This window comes from Trichophyton benhamiae (genome assembly GCF_000151125.1).
Source record: "Trichophyton benhamiae CBS 112371 chromosome Unknown Abenha-G-c-322p01.r1, whole genome shotgun sequence".
Lineage (NCBI taxonomy): Eukaryota > Fungi > Ascomycota > Eurotiomycetes > Onygenales > Arthrodermataceae > Trichophyton > Trichophyton benhamiae.
Window position 1 is genome coordinate 1,116,457 of NW_003315110.1, and position 24,516 is coordinate 1,140,972.

General features: G+C 48.3%; 8 protein-coding genes across 8 annotated transcripts; 4 read left to right on the plus strand and 4 right to left on the minus strand.

Annotated features, from left to right (window-relative positions):
• Positions 1-1,007: 1,007 nt before the first annotated feature.
• On the plus strand, positions 1,008-2,339 carry ARB_06222 (uncharacterized protein; the record flags this gene model as incomplete). Its single annotated transcript, XM_003015864.1, has 1 exon — positions 1,008-2,339. One exon carries the CDS (start codon positions 1,008-1,010, stop codon positions 2,337-2,339), a length of 1,332 nt encoding a protein of 443 aa, XP_003015910.1.
• Positions 2,340-5,603: 3,264 nt separating this feature from the next.
• On the plus strand, positions 5,604-7,127 carry ARB_06223 (uncharacterized protein; the record flags this gene model as incomplete). Its single annotated transcript, XM_003015865.1, has 2 exons — positions 5,604-5,708; positions 5,778-7,127. The coding sequence occupies 2 exons, from the start codon at positions 5,604-5,606 to the stop codon at positions 7,125-7,127; spliced, it is 1,455 nt and encodes a 484-aa protein (XP_003015911.1).
• A 545-nt stretch (positions 7,128-7,672) lies between these two features.
• On the minus strand, positions 7,673-9,019 carry ARB_06224 (uncharacterized protein; the record flags this gene model as incomplete). The annotated part of the gene is made up of 3 exons (XM_003015866.1): positions 7,673-7,812; positions 7,878-8,693; positions 8,761-9,019. The coding sequence occupies 3 exons, from the start codon at positions 9,017-9,019 to the stop codon at positions 7,673-7,675; spliced, it is 1,215 nt and encodes a 404-aa protein (XP_003015912.1).
• Positions 9,020-10,341: 1,322 nt separating this feature from the next.
• On the minus strand, positions 10,342-11,832 carry ARB_06225 (uncharacterized protein; the record flags this gene model as incomplete). Its single annotated transcript, XM_003015867.1, has 4 exons — positions 10,342-10,948; positions 11,028-11,145; positions 11,219-11,591; positions 11,659-11,832. The coding sequence occupies 4 exons, from the start codon at positions 11,830-11,832 to the stop codon at positions 10,342-10,344; spliced, it is 1,272 nt and encodes a 423-aa protein (XP_003015913.1).
• Positions 11,833-18,217: 6,385 nt separating this feature from the next.
• On the plus strand, positions 18,218-19,144 carry ARB_06226 (uncharacterized protein; the record flags this gene model as incomplete). Its single annotated transcript, XM_003015868.1, has 1 exon — positions 18,218-19,144. One exon carries the CDS (start codon positions 18,218-18,220, stop codon positions 19,142-19,144), a length of 927 nt encoding a protein of 308 aa, XP_003015914.1.
• A 365-nt stretch (positions 19,145-19,509) lies between these two features.
• Positions 19,510-20,008, plus strand: ARB_06227 (FKBP-type peptidyl-prolyl isomerase, putative; the record flags this gene model as incomplete). Its single annotated transcript, XM_003015869.1, has 2 exons — positions 19,510-19,766; positions 19,849-20,008. The coding sequence occupies 2 exons, from the start codon at positions 19,510-19,512 to the stop codon at positions 20,006-20,008; spliced, it is 417 nt and encodes a 138-aa protein (XP_003015915.1).
• Positions 20,009-20,396: 388 nt separating this feature from the next.
• On the minus strand, positions 20,397-21,443 carry ARB_06228 (heme/steroid binding protein, putative; the record flags this gene model as incomplete). The annotated part of the gene is made up of 1 exon (XM_003015870.1): positions 20,397-21,443. The coding sequence occupies one exon, from the start codon at positions 21,441-21,443 to the stop codon at positions 20,397-20,399; it is 1,047 nt and encodes a 348-aa protein (XP_003015916.1).
• Positions 21,444-21,738: 295 nt separating this feature from the next.
• On the minus strand, positions 21,739-22,929 carry ARB_06229 (uncharacterized protein; the record flags this gene model as incomplete). The annotated part of the gene is made up of 1 exon (XM_003015871.1): positions 21,739-22,929. The coding sequence occupies one exon, from the start codon at positions 22,927-22,929 to the stop codon at positions 21,739-21,741; it is 1,191 nt and encodes a 396-aa protein (XP_003015917.1).
• Positions 22,930-24,516: the final 1,587 nt, after the last annotated feature.

Sequence of the window (24,516 nt, forward strand, 5' to 3'; positions counted from 1 at the left end):
CTTCGAATGTTCCCATCACACGTTTTCTGCCCCTGAATGCCTTTCCAACATCTCTCTCCCGTTGAACCTTCAGCAAACACCAGCAGCCTTCGACCTAGGCCTCTCTGCTCTTCCCCCCGTTGCTCTGCAGCTTGCATATCTCACATAATTTACTTTGCCCCCCCGGAAAATCACTACCTGGAAAAAAGTGGTAGATGATGTGTTACACGGACATTAATATTTGTTGATTCACTATAAAGGCTAACATATGAACTCTGTTTTTCTCCTCCTGTCTTCTAGGAATCTTCCGTCCGTCTGTCTGTCTGTCAAGCGAACATTCCCTCTCCTTCACGACTGTCGTCTAGTCGTCTCGGAGCAGCCCTGCCCGGTGTCGTCGAACAGTGGAGACGTTAGCTCGTTGTTCACTGGTCCACACCACCACCTCCTCCCTCTTCGTCGAAGCAAGATCTCGTCCGTCTTTCTTCACCTCGCTGTCGACTTAGATGCTGTGAGGTCCGTCGGATAGGGTTGTTATATACCCAGCCATACATCGCCAAACTGGGTACTTCAGACACCTCTCCCCCCTACCCCGTCGTTGAATCAGCCACTTGAACCAACTCCCTCCCACACCTATATACAACAACACATCAACATATACACCTCTACGGAAAAGGGAGAAAAGCTAACAGATGATAGCGTTTGTTCAAACTTCATATTTCGGTCTTCGACCGTTTTCAACGGCACAGATTATTGTCTGTGTCTGACTTTCTTTAATATTCCCCCTCCCTACTAATACTTTTACGCTCCTTAATTTGCATTTTTTTCGCCGCAACGACTGTCCCTCTCTTGAAAACCCCCCTCGTCGTAACATAGTTTGCTAGAGCTTAGCAAGACCACACGCCACTCATTTTCATCTCGCTGGAAGTTACGCGGAGCGTCCCTTAAAATTCTTCCTGCGAGAAACCAAAAGTTCTAGTGCTCTTTCACGCTCTCCGGAGACCGAACCAATCCAAATAAGCCCATCCAACATGGCATACCAACGCTGTCAGACTACGACTTACCAGCCGTGCGATAGCTACTTCGTCGAGAGCTACGATCAAGACTATGTACAGCCTCAAGTGCATCATCAACAGCCACAGCACCCGCAGCAGTCACAACAACCTCAATCCCATGTGAACCCACGGGAACATGCTCGGCTACTGGCCAGGGAGCGTCAGTATGCAATTGCTGATCAGATGTCACGCATGGCTACGGACGAGTATCAGGAGGACATCTTGGCGCACATGCACGCAATGGACACTGCCACCCAGCCCGATGTCGACTCCATAGACATCCAGACCGAGATCCAATGGTTTATGCGGCCATACCTGCTCGACTTCCTCATCGAAGCCCACGCTGCCTTCCAGCTGCTGCCAGCTACCTTGTTCTTGACCGTTAACCTGCTTGACAGATACTGCTCAAAAAGAGTCGTGTACAAGAGACACTACCAGCTGGTTGGATGTGCGGCTCTGCTTATTGCTGCCAAGTACGGTGATAAGAAGGATCGTGTCCCCACAATCAAGGAACTCAAGTCCATGTGCTGTTCGCTGTACGATGACGACATGTTTATTCAGATGGAGTGGCACGTCCTGCAGACATTGGGCTGGTCAATTGGCCACCCAACCGTCGACAGCTTCCTGCAGAACGCCGTGGTCGACACACCCTACGATCCCGAGGTCGAGCATCTCGCATTGTACATTGCCGAGATTTCCCTGTTCCACCGTGACTTTGTCTCCAAGCTGTCGTCCGACATCGCCAGAGCTTCGCTTGCTCTGTCCCGCTGCATCCTCAACAGACCACAGGCCCCGCAGTCCGATTGGGCATCCAACTACGACTCACTAACGCTAGTGAGCCTCTCGCAGTACCTTCAGAAGCCGTCGCACGTGCTGACCCGGAAGTACTCGTCGGCTCACTACTCCCGCGCATCCAAGCTTCTAGAACAGTTCCTTGCCCGCCAGGAGTCTCTGAACAAGTCGTACAACCCTCCTACTCCTCCAAACGATCGTATGTGCGAGTCCAAAGCTCCATACGAAAATGAGGCTGGGTTGGCTACTCCACAAAAGACACAATACCCAGCAGTATCACATGGCTACATCACGCCACCCATTACTCCGGAGAACGATGCATTTGGTGTGCCAGGAAATCCCAACATGGCCAAGGATGGAAGCACAATGCTATACAATTGCCCACCCTCTCCCACACCGGCGCCTACCATGCAGTATACAGCAGCACAACATTACGAAATGACAGACGCTTCCGCCTACTCGCATCATCGGCTCTTCCCACAACCACCGGCACAAACTTTCAATCCTGTGTTCTAAGTCTACGAACACAACAAATGGTCCCCTGATAACTAAAAGAGGATACCTGCTCGGCCCGGTCCGACTGGGCTCCCGACCCTGCTACATCGGACCGGATTTATTACTTCTCCTTACACGCTTACATAATTACACTTGAGCCAAGGAGAAGTGATAGTTGATACCCCCTATTCTGCCGGCTGGTTGGAAGTTCACCCCTTTTTATCTACTCGGCGTCGGACGGTGAATTTGAAGATGCAGGCTCTAAGCCCTTGTCTATGCTCACTTCAATTTCACCCTCTTGCTACAAAACTATGGTCGAAAATCGGGGACTTGTTCAACTACCGCTCACGAACAAGCAAACATCACCCTCTTCCCCCCTCCCATACCAGATATCTCCTGTTTATTCTAGCTTTTATTCCCGAATCTAAAAACGGTTTCCAAGTAAGATTCCGAGTCAGTTTTTTTTTTCCCTATATTTCCTATGTTCTGCATCTCATAAGTCGTTTTTATCATTAGTACCATTTTATTGCCTCTTTTTTTGTTTCTATTCCTCTGCATTGCAAGCGTGATTCATCTGAATGCTCTATTTCGAAATCAGCTGTTTCCAGCCCTTGTACCATGTCAACTACTCTCTCTTGCGAGCTAACCTCCTTTTCCCCTCCATGCTTTGCAAGTTTGCCGATATTTGTCTGAAGCGTTCCGCATCTCTGTCTTGTCAGTCTCTGTCTCTCTTTGCAGCTGCCAAGCAAACTCACTGTTGTTTCCATCCTTTCTCAACACAGATCATCTGGTTCGGCTCCTTTCTCTCCTTTTTTTTTTCCATTTCCGTCATCTTCTTTCTTTGACTCTTTTGCATTAAACCCTGTGTGAGTAAGTGTGGGATCTATTGCTTTCCTTTTTCCCTTTTATTTCCTTCTTCCTTTTTCATTGTCTGATGCATTCTTAATACTGTTTTTGAATACCCCTATATACCCCTTATTCTCGACGCTGTTCTTGTTTATTGCAAATGGTCCCTTTTCCAACAAAATACCCCGGTGACCGCAACAAGCTGTGGAGAGATATTTCGAAAAAGGAGGAAGAATACAAAAAAAAAAGCAGAAAGAAAGAAGAAAATTGTTGGGGGGTTGAGGAGAGTTTTCTAAAGGACTTCTACTACTTAATACCTGCAGAAACACAGGGGACGAAAAGAGGCGAGATTGAGATCCAGAAGTGAGAGCAAGTTGAGCTGTTTGTCGTTTGTACCAATTGATCGAGTTCGAAGGAGAAAGGAAAAGGGTCGCCTCCCCCTCGAAAGAAAAAAAAAAAAAAGAAAAAAAAGTAAAAAAACATAAAAAAAGCATCTTGTTTTTCCCCTATTGTTTATTTTCTTTCCCCTTTTACACCAGCCCTTTCCCTACCCTTCCATACCTTCGAGATTCCTGTGTGCCCTTTCCTTACAGAGCCAAGTGGTTGAAAGCAGAGACAGACTGAGTCGGAATTATTTAATACAAACTATCTCTGCTCGCGGTGAAACTCGCCTTATCTTGACTTTGATCTTTTTCAAGTAACAACTTCATGTAGTAAATAAGTAAAAATAAAAATAAAAAAAAAAAAAGGGAGAAGAAAAATGATATAAAAGAAATTATGAAGAAGAAAAACTTGCCAATCCATATTACATAATCATTTTGGTTACGTAAGTGCATAAAACGAGTGAAATTTCCTTTTCAGGTAATGCTCGCGTTTATACAGCTAGTTATGCGCACATTTAACTTTTTATGCACTGGGCAATAACACTTTTAGCGCCTTCGAAATACGGAGAACTTTTTAAACACATTTGAAACGCCAAACATCAGACGGAAGGGAAAGCAAAAAGCAACCTCCTCGCTCTGCCTCGGTTCACTTATCACCGAAGACGCAGAGACGCCCCATGACTCGCCATGCATGTCTTCACCAGGATGCGCCTTGGCTGCCGGTCGCAATGTCTTTCTTGCTGCGACAAGGAGCAAATTAAGAAATCCCAAGAGTCCTGTGGAGAAAGACAGCAGGCGTCCTCCGTAAAGTCACTCCACCCTCCATCGTCATAGCCGGCGCAAGTCTCATGAGATACTGGCCTCTCATTCGTGGCTGATTATGTTACTAAGAAAGGAATAAACCTCCCAGATCGCTGAAGGAACGCCGCGGCGACATGATGAAGTAAGTACATCAGTACTACAGCGGCACGTACTTACGTACACCCGGCCCCAGAATGGCTCTGTTCGAAACGACAATCGCAGGCAGGAACATATGTAGGAGAAATCAGCACACCAGGTTCTCAGGGACGATCTTATGCCGCACGTCCGCAACTCCCTGCGGCTCGCTCGTCTCACGAGTTCATGGGCGTGGGAAAAGGCGGTTATACACCCGAACGAACACCATTAATATTTTTTATTATATTGGTTGACCAGATTATTAAAGGGACCAGGGAAAGACCCCGGCTCGGCCAAGCGCGTGGCGCCTGGGCAAAGCACTGCCAGCCCTGACTCCAACACAGGCTTGAGCGAGCTGTGTCTCTCTCATTCTGCATGGCTGTGCATTCTAGATGAGCTGGTATCCTTAGGTACTTCGTACATTGAAGGTGTTGTTCATGTAGCCTGATAATGTCGGCCTTTGATACTCAGTGCTATACGGGTGCCCAGAAGCCCTTGACGCCTTGGTATCTGTCACCGAAGCCCTCTCCTCTCAAGGTGTGTGGGCTCCCCGCTGACCCCCTTATGTTCCAGACGCTGATCCGCTTGGCAACGCTGGTTAGAAGTGGAATTACTGGGTGACAAGCAGGAAAAGCAGGGGAAATAAGCCCCCAGGAATACGGTAACACCCCCCTTTGCAGCGGAGCGTCTCCTGCCTCGGGGAGCAAAGTGGTTCAATTCAAATCACAATTCGCTATCTCTGCCTCCGCTCGCTGCATGCATTAATATACAAAAGGACTTGACTCCCTTCTTCCGCTCACTCGTTGTCTGTCAAAAAACCACCGGCCCAATTTAACCCCATCATTTGATATTTATCGGCGTTGTTATTCTGGTTCCGGACTTCTGGACCAGCGAAATTTCAGGTTTTTCCTTAATATATATAATTTTTTTTCTTCCGCTCGTTCCATCCCAGACAATTTTCCTTCCCAGTTATATCGCAAACTTGCGTACGATTCCTTCAAATCCTCCTGGCGAGAAGATAAAGAATCCGGTCAATTCACGCAGACTGGACCTCGACATGTGCATATCTGGCCAGGGGGATCTTGGGACCGTTTGACTACAAGAACAGTTTTAAAAAATCATGTTTCCGTTCTCCTTGATTCTGTCTCTCTGGCGATCTATGGTAGCCAGTGGTGAATCTGGTCCTCCTACCAGAGACAATGGCCGGAATGTGAAGTGGTTAGACGTGAGTGTACCCCGACCCCGACTTCGAAGGTACGCACTTCCAGAATACTTATAGTTGTTGGTTTTATAGGGCCTGCGCGGAATCGCATCGTTTCTCGTCATTCTCACCCACCTGGCACGAGCGTGGGATTATGAGCTCTTCAGCGCTGGACCCGCTGAGGGAACCCCCCGACTGCTACAGCAGCCCGTTCTCCGAATTCCGTGGCAGGGACGAATCGGCGTTACCATATTTGCATTTTTGACCGGATATGTTTGCGCCCTAAAACCACTGAGGCTTTCTGGTTCCGGAAACTATAACGCTTCATTCTCTTCTATCGCAAAGAGCGCATTTCGCCGTCCCCCGCGGTTGATCCTCCCCGCCACGATCGCATTGTTGTTTGCATGGACAGTCGCTCAGTTTGGTGCTTTCAAGGTAGCTACAAGGTCGGACGTGGACTGGTTCAGAGCAGCGAGCGTCAAGGTCGACCCCTCATGGCTCAAGGAAATCAGCCGCCTGTTCTTTACTATACTATCGACGTGGACCATCGGACGTAACGACTATGACGACCATCAGTGGGCCCTGAGGCCACTACTGCTGGCCTCGATGTTGGTCTATATTCTACTTGTTGCGACTATGTATGTCAAGTATCACTACCGCTTGGCTATATACGTTGTGATGATTCTCTACTTCCATCAGGATGCTTCTCCTAATACCGGTATGTTGTTTACAAATAGCCAATCGGCCATTAATATATATCCTGCTAACGACGGAGTATTTCCTACTACAGAAACTTTTGGTCAGCAGGCATGTTACGGTATGATGCTGAGTGACATTGCTAGCAACCATCCGGAAAATTCTTATATCTCCTCTCGTCCGTGGCTCCGCCGCGCAATATGCTGGGTCGCTATCGCACTTGGGCTATGGTCGGCCTCTTATCCCGAACATGACGTCGATAGATGCGGCTGGTCCAACATTCTTCTCGAGTCATCTAAATACATGTTCCCACCAAACGTCAATCTTGGAAAACGCTTCACAGCCCTTGGAGTCGACCTCATTATTCTCGGCATATTCCTTTCTCCTTCTATCAAAAATGTGCTCTCCAACAGCTTCTTCCTATGGTTTGGTCGAAACAGCTTTGCTGTCTACCTTACCCACGGTACTCTGCTGAAGACGGTCCTAACCTATATGGTTTACGGCAATATCACCGGGGAACCATGGGTTGTCACCAAGAATGAAAACGGAGAAGACGTACTGCCTCCATGGTTCACTCGGGGATCTCCCGGCGTATTCGCCATTTGTATACCGATCTGGCTGGTGATAGTGTACACTGTTGCCCACTTCTGGACAACATACGTCGACTCCTTCTGCGCACGAGTCACCCAGCGCCTTGAAAGCCTTGCCTTTGAGTCCGACAATGAGAAAACCCAACTCCCTAGGTGATGGGAATTATGAAAGCATAAGTATGTGTGACTTTTCTACATTTAGATATATACCCTTGTTCATTTAGTTGTCTCTTTCTCTTTTGTCGTGCTTCTTTTAAGTGTCGAGCATTTGACTAGCCATCCGCTTCTTTCTTTCTTTCTTGTTTTTTTTTTCTCTCGATATTTCCTAGAGTTAGATCTGAAAGAGATGAGCATATCTGATGTATTATATACATCCCCCCTACCTTGACTGGTTTATATATGTGTTTCCATACTAGCGTTATCATATCGCCCTTCCATTACTGGGAGTTTTTGGACATATCACCTTTTGGAGAGATATAGCAGGTATCTAACATATGTGTTATTTCACTCATGCTATGGACTATCTACGTAGGTACAAAGTAGTCGTCAGAGCTATCGCAATTGACCGAAATTCGCAAAAACATGAAAACAAGAAACAACAGACATTCGTTAAATCGTAAACTGCTCTTGTCACGTTGTATTTTTTTTTTTTTTTTTTCTGTTTTTCGAGTCGTCATCATCGTAATATCATTCTGTCGTCAGTTATTTTCTCCCCCATAATTCCTCAAGCTCCTCAGTATCCCTTCCGATCAGTTTGAGGGCTTCATTTTCTACCTGCTCGGCAGAGAAACTCTCATCTCGTTTGCCGAGAGCAGCCTCGGCCCTCTCTTGCTCAAGCTCAACTATGCAAAGCATTAGTAACATGGTCCCTTCGTAGTATTTATCTTCAATGTCGGAATCAACTCACCATGTAGCGCAACTGCAGCTCTTTTACCACTGAACATGGCATGGTTGCCGTTGGTGCTGCCATCGTTGTTGGCGTCTCCAACAACAAACACACCAGGAACAGACGCCCGCATCCCCTTAAAGTTAACCTTGATCTTGTTCTTGTGAATCGGATCTCGTGCCAGTCCTAACTGGTCGGGAAGGTCGGAATGCTGTTCAGTCGGGAAATTTGTGATAAATACGGATCTCTCAACACTGGTACCGTCGTTGAAATTGACCCTGAACTTATCAAATTCCTGCCAGGTTTTCTTGTCCTGATGTTTGGAGCCATCCTGAAGACGGTCAATGGAGCTGACCATTTTGTTGTTAATCTGGACATTGTAATGCTTTAGCTGTTGTCTCCAATGGGGGTATTTCCTGTTGAGGTACAAGATGTCTTCAACGCTGTGCTCGGTTCCGTTCACGAAAGCAATGATGTCATTGTTCAGGGTTTCGAGTTCGTAAACGCTGTCCATAACATGTCGGAGTGGCCCCAAGATGCCAAGCGGCTGGTCACGGTGTTCCCAGCCATCGCACCATGGGCACCAATAGATTCCCTTGCCGAAGTTCTCCTGAAGTCCAGGTGTACCGGGGAGAACGTCTAATACACCAGTACCAAGCACGACTTTGCTGGCTGTGTACATCGCACCAGTTTTGTCGGTGACCTGGAAGAAGTATTTTCTTCCTCCATGTTCGAAAACCTTCTTGATCTTGGTCACCTTGACATCCTTGATGGAGGTAGACGTGTATCGGCTGATCTGCTGTCTAGCCTTTGCGCGGAATACTTTTGGTTCGACTCCTGTGCATCTAGTTAGAACATTTGCATGGTCATAAGAATAGTGTTTCAACTTAGGATATAAACGTACCATCATTGGTAAGCATATCATGTATATGCCGAGTGGCACCATTGCGGTAAATGCCCTCGTCAAAGAGCAAGACATGGCGACGAACTCGGCCAAGGGAGCTGAGGGCACTGAGACCAGACGGTCCGCCGCCAATAACAATGGCATCGTAGCGATGTTCTGGCCCTAGCGGAGGTTGTTCAATGACGATAGGGGCTGCAATGACAGAAGTGAGAGCAGAAGTAAATGCAATAAGGGCGAGGGCAAGACGTTGGACACCCATCTTGACGGGTTATCTCAAGCTCTGAGAGGAACTGGATACTGACAGGACGTTGATGCCTTCTTTCTTCTCATCGTCCTCGAGGGAGCTGTCGAGCAGACATTTATATCTCTCTTCAGGCATCGTAACTGTATTCGGCTAAAGGGAAGCCGGAGCACTTTCATCCTCATAGGTACATGCCTTTTTCCTTTCTGATGAGCTCCGGAGAGCAAATCACAGTTGTGATGGCAACTTCGAGCCTTCGGTAGCAGCACAGGTGGGATCTGAGCAGCTCCGTCTACCCATGAACAACGATGGGCCACCCTATCCTAGCGGTAGCCCTGCTATAGTTCATCTGCATGAAATAATGCGGCAAACAGGACATAGAAGAGCAGAAGACTAAACAAAGTACTCAGTCACTGGGGCGGCCAAAGACATCGTAACACGAGCGTCGCCTCCGAGTTCAATTGAGTTGAAATTGAAAGATGTCCACTCAACTAGTTAACTGGCGGGTTTTCAGCAGCATGCAACGCCGCTGTTAGCGTTACAACTTCCATCGTACGACTGACAGAGGCCAAAAGAAGGCTAGAACCCAAGAAAACTTTTCTAGTCGATCGTCTTCCGTGGGAGTATGGGGTATCAAGCAAGCAATCGCTGTATGCGAAGCTTCTGCAATGGTCCAAAGGAGGAGAGCAAAAGAACACCCAGGACAGTAACCGGCTCCAATCGGGACACAGACTAACTATACTGGCCAGTTATGGAACAGACATCAGCCATTTTCCAGTCATGCTCGACTTTCCAGCGGAGCAACGATTAATAGTGGCTGGATGTGCTGGGGCAGCTAAAAAAGCCTGCTATGACCATAGTTAGCTTGCAGGACTATTGAGCGTGTGGTGGATACACAGCAGATAGTTAGCCACATGATAGGTCGGTAGCTAGCTAGCCAACCACCCGACTTTGCCTAAACTAACAACGAGCAACTTAGCCCGTTAACCTAAGGCCGGAGGCGATTTGAGCGGATAACTCTTAACACCGCAGTTAGGTGGGAAAGCGAGGGCTGCGATTTGCTCGGTCTCTCCGGATAACACCTCCGGGCGGATTCTCATCGTTGAATTATTCTCTCTTATCGTCATCATTATTTCTTAATATAAACAAAAATAGATATACACCGTCCATGGACAGACAACCAAGTCCACTATATGCAGCCAATTTTTCCCTGGCAAACCTGAATAACTCCCAAAATCCTCCGTATGCAAGGACTCCATACCTCAAAAACGCTCCAATCGAAAGTGAACTAACAAGGAAAAAGACCCTCCCGCTGAACTCCGGGGCCAGCATATTCGAAATCAAACTGGAACCTCCTCTATCTTCTCGGATTTTGATTTTTGGGTATTTTCATTAACATTCGATGTCATAGCACTGCTTTCAAACGTCACCGAGCGTGAAGATCTCCGGTCCGGCTCTAGACTTTCGATTTTGACATGCACCTCGCTGACCTTGACAATGGCGTCTCTCTGGCCATCTGCACCCTGGACAATGGCCTCTTGACTCTCGGTAGTTGTCTGCTGCTCAACGCCACTGTGATAGGAATTGAGAGGATAACAACGGGTCTTCATGTTTGGGTTCACTCCATATATCGTTGTCCCTTCTTCCTTGGTGCCATACAAACTGGTGTCAGTTGCCCAATATGGACGTGGCTTTCTTCTCGTTGCAGGCTTTCGTAACATGCTACGGGGCCATGACGTTGACCCTGATGACCCGGTTGCTCTAGAGGTGGCCTCCCTGAGGATGAGTTTGACGAGTGGACCCAACATTGGGATACAGGCAGCAATCATGATCAGATATTGCTCAATGCATAACCAGAAAACGAGGTCAATCGTGTTCCACGAGTAGTCTGCTCGGGCAGAGAGGCGCGAAAGAAATATGGTCTTGACGACAGAAGCACCCACCGCTCTAAATAGCAGAACAATGATGGTGAGCGTCACTGAAAACGGGAAGAAATAAAAACGACACAGATGAAGTGTATACTTACACGAATCCAAGGGCAAAGATGGCTGCCAAGCCAAGTTTCACACGAAACGGCATTTGCAGTTTCGATATCAACCGCACGGGATAAATAGCCAGTGCAAGATCTGACGCGGCCGAAACGGCTGTGGAGAATGAAGTTCGGTTAGCAGTCTGAAAGCTCTGACATCCAAAACAACACATGCGAACCAGACTAACCTCCGGTAAAAAACGCAAAATCTCTTTGGATTCGAGGATTCCAGCATTTCCCTTTGATGCTGTGATCCCATAATGACTCCACAGGCATGCATTGGCCATAGATGGTGAAGATACAGACGAAGTTGACGACGGACAAAAATACCATGCCGCCGTAGAAATAAGGCGCTTGTCGAGTTGCATGGCCAATAATGCGCAGGAGGAATAACATGATAGATACTTTGGCCCAGTTCGTTGATGCAACGTGGAACCCTTGAGAGATCCAATTGTATTTATCTGCTTGCATTGCTTGCTCTTTGGTGAGATAAAATTGATGTCGCCCAGTGCCGTGGGCTATGCTGGTGGTAACCATCGCAGCGTTGACTACAGCGCAAGCCTAGATGAGAGAAAGAAACACCGTGTTAGATTCACACTCTCCTAGGACGACGAGGCAATATAATTACCAGGGCAAGTATAATGAATCCGTCGTCCCAGCCAAACGCTCGCACGACTTTGACACGCGTCCATATTCTAGCTATGACAAGCAGAAGAGATATGCTGAATCCAGTCCAGGTTAGAATGATGATAATATGGCCTTTGTTAACATCGCCATCTGGAGGCTCCTCTGGTAGTATCATGTTGCTGTATGCTTGTCAATATCACCCTGAGGACAGCTGGCCTCTCCAGCAAATAGACCCTAAGTAAACCCGTTAAGAACAGTGGAACACCTTCATCAATAGCAATGGCGGTTAAAGGGATGAGAAGGAAGGTTGAGTCCGTCTCCATGATAGGGGCAACGGAGCAACGGAACCGTCTTATATGAAAGTGGAGGATCGTCGTCCTGGCTCGTGGTAATTTTTTTTCTGCAAGGCGTTTGCCACTAAGAAGCAGACCCTGGGATTTATGCTGGTATGATCGTATTTTCTCTCCTGTTGGCAGGGTATAGTCTTGGATCAGCGCTATACCCAGACGGTGAAGATCATTCTCGATCTTCCCAAGACATATACAGACCAAATAATATCCTCATATTCTGAAGCGCCTGGTGACTAGATAACGGGTCCTGTTGGCGCCACTGCAATAGCGGGTAGTCTGTGACTATTTTCCCCTCCTTTCATCTGATGTGACGCCTCGTAAGCCGTAGATCTCAGATTCATGGTTCGTGGGAAAGCTTGTCAGGGGATATTTGACGGCTCGGGACGAAATAAATTTACTCCGTTCCAGACTGAGGAGGCCGTTCATGCATTAGCACGTCTATTGGAGGCATGTTGCTCCAATATCCAGATGCCAGGGTCTTAGCATCCTATCGGAATGCGCTAAAAACGCCAGAATGAATGATGAGCCACCTTCTATTAGGAAAATCCCGTCCATCAACCATATTATGGACCTCGTGTTACATGACAAGAGGCAGAGAGATCTCTGTTTTGTGCATGTGGATATGCTTGTCACGCATTTTTTATCGGTCTCTGCTCTGAAGGAACAGGCGTGGAGATCCAGCGGCCCGCCAGACTGGCGCAAGAAGCAACTCCAATGCGCCATGTCGCTTGAAACATTAATAATATTCTGGAATATATAATGTAGCCACCAGGGTCTATCGAGTGGCACATTAAAATGTTCAGGGTACTAAATGTCCACGGGTGAATAACAATCACAGAAACTATGTAGACGGGACGTTGCTTTTTCCCTATTTGAGAGCAAAAGACGAAGCGATTACAGTAACACGTGATGAACACTTTAGGTTACTTAGGTTAGGAGGTCCCCCAAGGCTCCAAGACTGCCGAGTCCCTCACTGGTACGCTGGAAAAAGCCGAGCGGTCTCAAAGGCCAACTATCGCAAGGTCCAAGGTCTGTGAGCCAATGTTTGGCGTCGGTGTGAGTAGTGAGCCGTGCATACATGGGTACCTCGGCAGTATCAGGCTAAGTATGGGTAGTAAAAATCTATTTACTTGAGCCGGGATATTTCTGCTGAAGAGACACGGCACACGGCACACGGGTATCGCACACAGAATAAGTATAGCCAAAAGGCAAATTATCAGTTAAAAAGCATATCAGAGGACTGGAACAAGCTCTGAATTAGATAGCAGTATCTTATTATTAAAAAGTAACACCCATCCAGAAAAGAAAAAGGGAAATTCTGTTTCTTCAGCCGGGGGGGGTAGAGGGAGAGGCATGGTTCTGTAGCCTTGTGGCTAGCTAGTCTGGGAAAAAAAATTCAGAGTTTTCATTCAGGGTAAGAAAATACCCCTGCAGCAACTGCAACTCGAAGATGGCTCGGTCAATTGAATGATAAATGCGCCCGACTGGACCGGATCGCTTGCCCCCCCGCCAATTAACCATCAACCCCGGACGGCTCAGCCGGGCCAAGGGAACAAGGGTAGCTCGGCTTCTGTGGGGGTAGGACAGGGTAAATAAAAAGCACGAGAGACGGGAAATCACAAAGGAAAAGGTTGATAAACAGAAAACAAGCAGAAGCCACAAATGTCAAAGAGAGGGGGAGAGGGGGGGATGAAGGCTGAAATAGTATATAAACGCCGTGTGCACCTTCGCCAAACTTCCTCAAAGTAGTCGTACAAGCCATAGGGGGAAAATAAAAGGAAATAGTATACAAAAGTGGAAAAGGATAAGGTCAAGCAAGGTGTGATCTTGACCAGCAAGAAGCTTGGAAAGGTACTCGAAGGTGCATCTGCGGTCGAAGCTTCATCCCTGTAAAAACGAGAATGTGGTTTTACCACGCCAAGCTGAAGTTCGTGTGGTAGGACTGGGTTGTTGTACATCAGGGTGATGCATGTGGCGTAGGCACTACCTGTGTCACTAGCAGTCATTCGTAATAATATGGCGATGGATGCGGATTATTTTTGTGAGGCTATGGTTGAGGCTGATGTTCAACCATCGAAGGCAAAGTGACGGCCGTGTAGGTTCGTCGTGCATCCATCTTTTCCTCGAAGGCGTTCGCTGTAATGATGGAATTTATTTCCACTTCACTCCGTCGAAGCCGGAGCGTTTTTTATCACCGCATCCAGCGGGATCCGAGTTATGTATACAGGGTTTTGAAGATCTTTTTGGGCCCGGATTTTGACCTAGTAGATTTCGGAGAATCCATGTTAGTAGGTTGCATAAAATGGTGTGCGGAGACTAATAGCATTGGGGCTCCAATTGACAGAACTAAAAATAGCGCTTAATGCCTACCTTGCCCAGCAGGTGAAGAGTAACCGCTGCTGGAAGAGCTTCCCGTAGAACCCACGGAAACTTGAGATTTGTGAGGCATGTTGAGAGTGTTCCCGAAGCTTTTTGTTTGTATGGCTGAGGCCGAAGGCTTGTAAAAAGAGATGAGCTTCCGCTTGTTGTTAAGACGGAAGGTTGATTGCGGTAGAAGATAGAGGAAATGTGTTGTCAAAGAGACGAATAGACAGGAGATTGGGCTTCTATGCAAGCTTGAGATGAGAATGTAGAGGGGTGAGAGATGCGTTGAGAAAGAGGTAAATCGGGAGGAAGATTCTCCAGGTATTTATAATCTGGAGGAAGAGGCTTGAGAAGAAATCGAAGGTCACAAAGCACTCTGGGATTCGATGAATCGACAAGAGGGCGATGACGAGAGCAGAGCCTCCGGGCCAAAGCCAACCAAGGTATTCTCCCTGGTATGATCTTTTTGCCTTGAAAGGCTCTAAAGATAGAAGTGCCTCGGGGTTGGAACTAGGCAACCAAAGGGACAAGGAACAGTAAGAGGGTGAATTCTATAGGCACCAGGTGAAAGCAGGCAATGAGAGATGTCTTTTTTTTTGTTTCTTAGCAGGGTATCTGATGACCTTCTACTATGTGCGTCATGGTAGATGGGCCAGGCAACGACAGGTGAAAATCAAAGGGCGAGAAAAAAAAAAGCGGCCCAGAGAATTAGGCAGAACTGTCAGCAACCGGAGAGGAAACGAAGCTCATTCGACGACGAATCGAGTCCTGTGGCTGGCAAGGCAGGAAGGAGATCAGTATCTGAACTGCTTGCTTCCCCAGACGTTGAATTGAAGGTACAAGGAAAATGAGAGGGATCAGGAGGAAAAATGACAGAGAGAAGAGGACGGAGCAACCCCCGGAAAGAAGCAGCCCAGCTAACAGGGGCCACGAACCCCAAAAAACAAAAAAAGGGCTTGCAGCACGGTGATGATAGGCCAGGCTAGTCAGTGAGACAGCGTCAATTGAACGTGGTTCAACTCTCTGGCCTCTAGGATCGAAGCTGTTTCGTGGCCGTCCAATTGACGCGCCGTTTTGTCTGGCGTCCGGGGAGAAAGCGATGGGGGGAAAAAGCAAAGGATGATGAAGGCAGCCAGACCAGCTCAAGCCCACCGCAATGCCCAGGGGGGTCAGAAGGGTGATAGGTCGCAGTTGATGATCCAAGCCAGGGAAACAGAGGACAGGTAACTCCGTAGTTTCAGTCACTCAGGAGGCCCGGCCAGGGCGATCTTCATGCGCGTCGGAACCTCAGCAGGCAGCAGCAGGCAGCAACAGGCGAATTGGCTCAATATCCCAGTAAACAAGAGCAGGCAGCAGCGCGTCGCGAGGTCGTCCAGCATCACCAAGCGTCACAAGCATCGCAAGGGAGGTTGAGGTTGGAAAGTCGGGCGACGGTCGAGGAGGTTGGAATGTTTTGGCAGCAACAGCAGAGCTTCCTCTTCGGGCCTAGCGCGCGTCGCTGCTCTGGCGGATGGCTGGAAGTCGCCCAAAGAGGAAAAGGCGGCGAGGCCAGGCAGAAACCTCCGGCCCGAGCCCAGCCTTTCGGCCCAAAGGGGTTTAGCCCCTTTACTGATGAGTCAGCATGTGAGGCGACCAAAGGCGCTAGCCCCCTTTTGGCGCCCAACATCACGTGAAAAGGGGGGCGAAAAAAAGGGGCGAATAGTCTTTCACGTGATATATTTGCCCTGCCTTACCCTTTTGGGCAGAGGTGAGGCCCTGCCGCTGCCCAAGACGAGGAGACGAAGAAACGGAGAGACGAAGAGACGAAGGAAGGGCGCGAGCCACGCCAGGAATAGCCCTGAGGGAAGAGATGAGGCTTCCGTGGCTAGAAGGCGAAGCGCCTCCAATACCTACAGCCACAACCAGAGACGCGTGAGAGACCTGAGCCGAGTTGAGGTGGACAACGTCATCGGGAACCTGACAACTGTGACACCTCAGAGGGAAAGGCGAAAGGCCAGAAGGATCGAAGAAGAGCGGTCTACCTGAATGCTCTTCATATGGCGAGTATATTCATAGCAACAATTACTAAGTCCCAAGCTGATGATTACAGAGAGCTCAGCCGGCGTCGCTGTGCCTGACTCTCCAGCTACTTACAGACCGCAAGTCACTGCGGATGTCTGAAACTCTGACGTGGTCCTGCTGTCATGGGCAGCACCTATATACAGAACAATACCATATGAATTTTTCCGCTTCTTAGGGGTTATTTTAAGAGGCTAGACCGAAGCTGCGGTGAAGACATAGTCAAGGGCGACTTGAAAACTCAACTGCAAAGTCAAGTCATTTGCCCCCCTCTTTCCTCCATCCCCTGGCCCTGTCTATTGCATTCGCCATCTGCACTCGTATTGCGCGCTTCCCCAACACATCGCCTATGGAGAGGCCTGTGAGGCGATGGCTGGCTCATGGCCACCAACGAGCTGCAGGTCCCGGTGGTGAGAAGCGGCTAGCTAGGTAGCTAAGTACCCGCAGTGCATGTACATACATGTTGCAACCATGCTCACACACTGGAGGGAACAGGGCTTTGGTCTGATACTTCCGTAGGTAGGGTCTGACATCTCAACGAACATACATTTTCCTATATAATATACCCAATTTTTGAAATATATGTCCCACCACAATACCTCTAGCAACATCTAGATAGTTATTAAGAGGACTTGAAAGGCCCTAGGTAACGTATCCCCCCTCCTTTTAAGAGTTAAAATAGCGTATAATACCGAATTTTTCAAAAAATGGAACTCTAAAGAGAGGGAAAACTTCAAATTTTCAAATTTTCTCTTTTTTATTTTGAAATTGCATTTATTATAAAGATATCCTCCTCTTACTGTCTATAGGCCTAGAGAAGCGCTGTGGCGTGAAATAAACTTACTAAAATTGGCATTCTGTATGGGAAAATATATGTTCGTTGAGCCTGTACAGAGTAATGTTCACCGAGATGTCGAGCCATACAGGGTCAGACAAAGGCCCGGCTAGTGCCTACTGGGAAGATACTGACGGTGCGGGAGCTGGCAGGAGAGCGGTGTGAGGCTGTTTGACATGCAGCAAGTCGAGAAGGCCTGGGAAGGGACGGGGATTTTGATACGTTTACCTCGAAAGCAGCAATAACTACTCCGTAGTTAACTACGTAAGCAAGCAAGTTGACGCCTGCCACGTAAGATTCGTACAGGCATTCATGGTAGACACTTGCAACATTGTGGTTCACACCAACTTAAAGCGATAAATATTGAATATAGCTGTCATGGTGATGTCATTCAGAATACAATAGTACCTACAACCACGGGCTACCAAAATTGCCAACGGTGAAAAGAAACACTACCAATTGAGAACATAGCGGCTACATAGACCAAAGGAGTTACTGGTAACATGTTAAAGATCTCTTGAACCGTCTACTGTGTGCTAAGCACTATCGAGGTCAAGACGACCGTGTTGAGTGACAAGACTCTAGGTTTGGATCTCCCCGTTGGATTTGGGTTGAACCACCTACCAATGCACCAAACTGTCTACCTATGATCCAAACAACTGCAACAACGGCAAATATCATTGACTCTTGAAAATGACATTATCGACTAATTAGACTTCCCAGCTGCCTATTTAAACTGAGAGATTCCGTCATTTTTTGGTCGCAATTTCTCAATCCTTTTCATCTCGATATCAACTGTACCTTCGACTTTTCCACCTGCAACCCCCTAGGTCCTTCTCCCCCGGGATCATTACCTCTTCCGCCTTCCCTCTCCCGTCTTCTCTCCTATCTTCTCTCTTCCACCTTCACTATCAGCTCCTCTCTCATCCTCCACTTGTCTGCTATCTCACGCCATGGATGAGAACATGATCCAAAACGGGGAGCACGCCATCCCCTGGCTTCTTGAGCCGATCATCTCGCCCACGAGCATCATCACTGCAGTAACAGTGCTTGCGGCCCTGGTATTCATGCTTGGCTTCCGTAGCGGCATCAACTTTGAAGGGCTCTTTGATACCCTCCACATCCACTGGGTATCCAACAAGATCCGAAAGACAAAAGAGCTCTTTCAAACAAAATCCCAGATCCAGAAACAAACAGACTGGATCGAGGAGTGGGAATACCTGGACAAACAGCGGGAATACCTGAGGCAGCGGGATTATTTCCTTCGGGAGACATTTCTCGACTACGCTGCCAAAGATAAGCTCGACGAACTTGACGGGCTTGATAACTACGGCCCCAAGCTCTGGGAAGACAAGCTAGCCGACTCAAAAGCGAGACTGTGGCTTATCAAACAAAAACATGGCGACCTGGCCAAGAGCAGGCCAGAAGGACCCAAGATAAGGAGCTGGGTCATAGAGTCAGACCGCATCAAACGCATGGTATCAAAGATTGGTCTGCCACGATATCTCGCGCAGGAGAAATTCGTCAAGCCATGCAAAGAAAACGATGGCTGCTGCGCGAGGGACTGCGGATGCTGCAGCAAGCCTCGGGACGTCACCCCCAGTGGGGAAGTATTCTACGCCCACTGCACTTCGCTGTGTCTCTGCTGTATCCGCAGAAGGGGATTCGTGAGACTGGTTCCAACCTGGAGGAACATTCCCGGGTTCGTCAGGCTCACGGGCGAGGATAGGATAGCTCAGGAAGCGAGGAAGTACCTTCCGGAGAATCCAGCAGTCCAACCGACAGGAAAAGAGAAGGAGAAGGAGACCTCTTCCCACCAGGCACAGGTCCAAGACTTTGGCGAGACCGGTGATGGATCCGTGGACAACAAGCCTCTATAAGACGACGGCTGGTCCGGATGCATTGTAATGACTAATGACTGGTTAATGCCTAATGCCATGTAAAAAAAAGAGCGAGCGCGTCATATGTACCCATAAGCCAGAATGTAACTAATACCTAGCGCTTAATACGAGTCAATCATCAACTTACGCTGTTATTCTGTGCATGGCCACCTCGGGAAGCAGTGGTATTCCGCAGGAAGTCGTTGTTTTAGATGCCTCAACTGAAGGTGGTGGAGGTGAGGCTCGGATTAGATAACTAACTAACCTCGCACGTTAAACTCCGACGCAAGCCTGCCTCTCGTCCCTCCCCACCACAGTCGAGCACTTCCTCTCTCGCATCCCCCGTCTTTCATCCTCCATCAAACATGCGCTTTGCATCCATCCTGACCGTCCTGACTGCTGCAATCACCATGTCTGCTGCCACCAACCCCACCACCACCCCCGATGGCCTCGTCATAGAGACCATCAAGGCCGTCCAGAGTGACCGCCGCACTGTCAATGGCGACCAAGTCAAGGTGCATTACCGTGGTACCTTGCAATCCAACGGCCAGAAATTCGATGCCAGTTACGACCGCGGTGAGCCATTGGGCTTCATCCTCGGTAGCGGCATGGTTATCAAGGGGTGAGTCTCCCCAGTGTTCCTGTTGATGATAATTTGCCTGTCGACCCCTCATACTCGTACTGACTTTCTTTTCGTGTCATAGCTGGGAACAAGGGCTTCTTGGAATGGCCATCGGCGAGAAGAGAAAGCTCACCATCCCGCCAAATCTCGCCTACGGAGACAGAGGAATTGGTCCCATCCCCGGCGGTGCCACCTTGATCTTTGAGACCGAGTTGGTGGAAATCTCCAAGGGCGAGCTCTAAAACAATTGACCCGATGCACCACGGACATATAACGCCTATGCCTGTCACAGCCTCTGGATTACCTTATTTTGGATTGCAGAGGTCGGACTCAGAACCGGATAGACAGTGCCATGGCTGCCTCTGTTTAGATCCGGTATAACCCAGCATTGCAATGAGTTCGTACCCATAGCTATGTCTATATGAAATATGATCTAAACTACGGAGACAAAGGGTTGAAATAAGTGTAGGAGAGGCACTCCCGTAGGAATTACGTAAATTTTATATGCAAGTCGTCTTAGATGGCACCATTAATGTAGAAAGTTGTAAGTATACCGATTGTCTAGACTGGGTATCATGCTTCTTAATTTACATCTAACAATGAAAATTTTACAACCAAGTAGACGTTTACTCAGTCCATCTCATCGAGTTTCCCATCTTGTCTGTCATCAGGAATATGCTCAGCAACCAATATTCCAACCATGCACTCAGCCAACATCCCATCCCAGTTCACCCACGGATGGATCTCAGCAAACAGTTTTTCCGAGTCCTTGCCAGCACCACGAAGCAGCTCTCCTTTCCCACCAGGGTGAAACGGTGCAAATGGAGTAATATTATACACTTTCCCTTGGTACGACGTCCATGCATCTGTCCCCTTACGCCCATTATGCTGCTTTAACATTGACGGTGTAACCCTGATCAATGTAGGCGGTAGATCTGCGCCTCGAAGATTGTTACGCGGATTAGACGTTAGAGCAGCCCAGTCGAGTGGAGAGTGGCCTGGTTCTAAGATGACGGGCCGAGATGATCGTTTTGGTTTTCCCGGGAGAGGAAGGACGGGGAGAGTGCTCGTGGTAGGGCGTGATCCTGGTGGGACGCGGAGGGAGGCTGCAGCTGATGGCGGAGGGCGGAGAGGTGCCCTTAGGGAAGAGGAAGGTCTAGGAGCGGGCGGAGGCGGCGGAGGCATCAACGACGTGCTTGTTGGTGCAGGTGGGTGTTGTTCCGGTACTCTGACGGCTGGAGCAGGAGGCTGAAGTGTCATCGTCGGAGGCGGTGGAGCCATAACAGAAGGAGTGCTATTCGGCTTCGGTGAAGCATCAGGGCTTGCTCCTGAGCCAGAGGATGGTTCTACGGCATCCTTCTTCTCTTCGGATATAGCTTGAGGCTCGTCGAGAGTTATAGGTGGGATGACAGATGCTGGTATCGTAGGCTTTGCCTTTGGTGTCGATTCCCCATCCTGGCCGTCCTCACTAGGTGCCGCACCAGCGGGAGTAATATCATCCTGTCTAGCAGAAGGGAGTTCAATAGAATCCGGGCCTGGGTTAGGCTCATCCGAATGAATCCTTCGTTCTGTCAAAAAGCTCCATGGAGAGAGCAGAAATGACCACGACGTTGGTGGGTGTTTGTAGAGAATATAGGATATAGAGGCGATTAGAGCCCCTATCCCCACCCACCCCATGCCAACGCTGCGCCAACCGAGTTACCACCGTCAAAATAACCGGAACTTGAATCCGTTAATATCCATAATATCCAAAAGGCAGAAGAGGCTCACTTCGAGCGTTTGAAACTTGATCAGATAAGATGTGCACGTGATACCTCGGGTGGAACTCTTTAGAAGCTAAGACACAATGAGGATAATGTAGTTAAATATAAATAATTATTTTATTATATTAGGGGGATAGCCGGAGTGGAGGATTGAAGTCAGTTTGATATATTATACACGAGATATCCAGGAATCTTCCTTCTTATCACACTCATTTGAACAGGCGCCCTTCCATAATATCCGAAACAGCGGTATACATTGCATCTGCTGCTGGTGCTGTACCTTCCTCAGCGATATAATTCCCAGTATTCGCAAAAGCAGTGATTATCTCCCCAATCGGCCCACGCTTGGGAGCGATAAATACTAAGGCATGATTTAACCTGTTGGATCCCTCATGTCCCAAAGTTGGCCCATTAGCCCATGGAGTTGTGGTATCATTGGCATAGATCCAGCCCCCGGGTGTATACAGCACTCCATCCGTGGACGGATAAGGTGTATGCAGCATCTTAAAGGTTTCCTTACTTATCCCAAGTTTTGTGCGTCCACCGTTGAACCCATCAATATGCATTTTAGCAAAGTTCACATATGATTTGATATCACAATGGACGGTGCCCGCGGGGCCAAGGGCAAGTGGGTTATCTCGTCTAACCAAAGGACCACCCACGGGTTCAGGATTAGAGGAAGAATTATAGAAATAATGGCCCCATGGGTTATCGATGGATGTCTCTGAGGATTGATGGGGAGTCCCAAACCCACACTTCATCCCGAGAGGGTTGAAAAGTTCAGTTGTGATGATCCGCTCCCAGGATGCGCCATTTTCGACTCCCAAGAAATTTTCGACGATCCGGCCGAGAATCACATAGTTGGTGTTATCGTATACGTATTGACCCTTGGTAGTCCCTGGTTCCTTGCTGAGCGTATGAATTATCATTGCTTTCCGGCCTTCAACAGGGTCAAGGTTGTAGAGGCCGAGATAGAAGTCGGGATCCTTTGAGTAGTCGTCCAAAATGCCTGATCTGTGCGCCCCAAGCATGCCAATGGTTGTATTCCGGTGATCATCATGCATCATATTGGTAAAATCAGGCAGCACCTCCGGGAGAGTGCTGGTCCAGTTAATCAGTCCTCTGTCGACCATCATTCCGATAAGTGTGCCAGTCATTGCTTTTGTAATGGACCCCAGATGGAACTTGTCGGTACGTTTGATGGGAATAGTCTCTGTGTTCTTGCGTCGCCCGGTAACTTCGTACTGTAAGTACCCATTTTTAAACAGCCCAACAGCGAAGCCAGGGAGTCTGAAGTCAGCCCTTATCTTTTCGACTGCTCGAGAATTCGGGCCACCGCAGACAGACAAGGAAGGGTTAAGCAATAACAACGCGGTTACTGCGTAGAGTGATTTTACCATCTTAGATGGAGTCAGTCATGGAGATAGCTAATTCTGGTAAGGGTATTGATGTGTTTTGAGGTATTGAAGGGATTATTAGAGAAGGGGGAGAGGCTCATTTTATGCCTTCCATCTGCATGGTACAAATGCTTCATACGAATGACTCAGGTTTGGTCAAACCAAGCATGAAGGATTCGCCAACCCTTGAATTACAACATGGTCTCCGAATATATCGGTGATCTTGGCCAGGTGGTTACGCATTCTATTTGTTGGAAAGAACTGTCAACGCTCAGCTTCACTTCCTCTACCTTGTAGAGACAGGGCGTGATGTATGTCAACAGAGTCAGGGTCTGCCTTGGCTTTGGTATATGACAACAGGATGAAGGTAGTTATGCTCGGAAAGGTCAAGCGAGGGTAACTAGTTATTGTCTGTTGATGATGCACCGCTGGGGCACTCAGTGCAGCTTGCATGATATTGGTGCTGCCAGCTGAAGCGCTTCCCCCTTGGCAGCCCTTGACGATTGTGACTTTGCATGAAGTAGAGTACGAGGGACTCTGTACATGATATTCACAGTTTTGCTCGTATTTTTCCGTTCCTCGGTCGTGAAGAGCACTTTCAGCTTGTCAGTGGGAGCTTCACAGAGTCAAACAGAAGAACTTGACGGCCACAAGCCAATCAACGAGTCGGAAAGCTCGTGTCTATTTTTGGAGATGCCGGCTTCTGACTCTTCCATAGCTCCGTATCAAATATCAAATTACGAGTCCAAAGACTGTCTTCATGGCTCTTTGAAGTGTCCACCACCAGGACCCGTGTTTTAATAAACCGACAAGCGACGCCTCTGGATTCTCATACGACGCTGCACTATAATAACAACAGAGGTGACCATTGTTATGCAGGATATTAATACCACAAAGCGAGAAACATCAGTGCAGTTATCTTGCTTCATAATATGGCAGACGTGATCCTATATACCTCTCAGGAAAGCTCCCGGAGCTTCCAGTTGCACTTCATGTACCCAACCACCAACCAGATATACATAACTAGTTACCCCAAGGTGCAGGCCAGCGTTTACTGCAGTTAACTAAACAGATTAGTTAGCGCAACAGTTGGCAATTTAAGAACGGGAACCGCTACACAATACCACGCATTAGCTACCAGGCCTAGCGAACAACAAAATCTTCTAGCTTGAAGCCTGAAACATAGACACAAAACATCGCAAGCAAGCATGTCTTGCAGGGTGATGTGACCGCCCAAACTGGGGCTACGCCTGAGATGAAAAGAACTAAAAGTCCACAGCGTCCCACATGATTCCCCATGGGGGATCTTCATCTGAAGATGCACACGGACCGCCGCTTAAAAGTTAAGATGATATAGACGTAACGAGGAAGATAGTTATTCACCATATCCAACATGCGGACGTTGAAGGATACTAGGTTCGGGTAACTAATCGCATTCCCCCCTTGCGTTGAAGACACGCGATCGACCGGCTTGGAGATATATATCAAGGCACCGACATCCTCAGCGTGTAACATCAAGTAAATAAAATACCTCGCAGTCCACGGTTCTAGCGTAGACACTACGCCACTAATTTCCCACCGCTAGCCAAG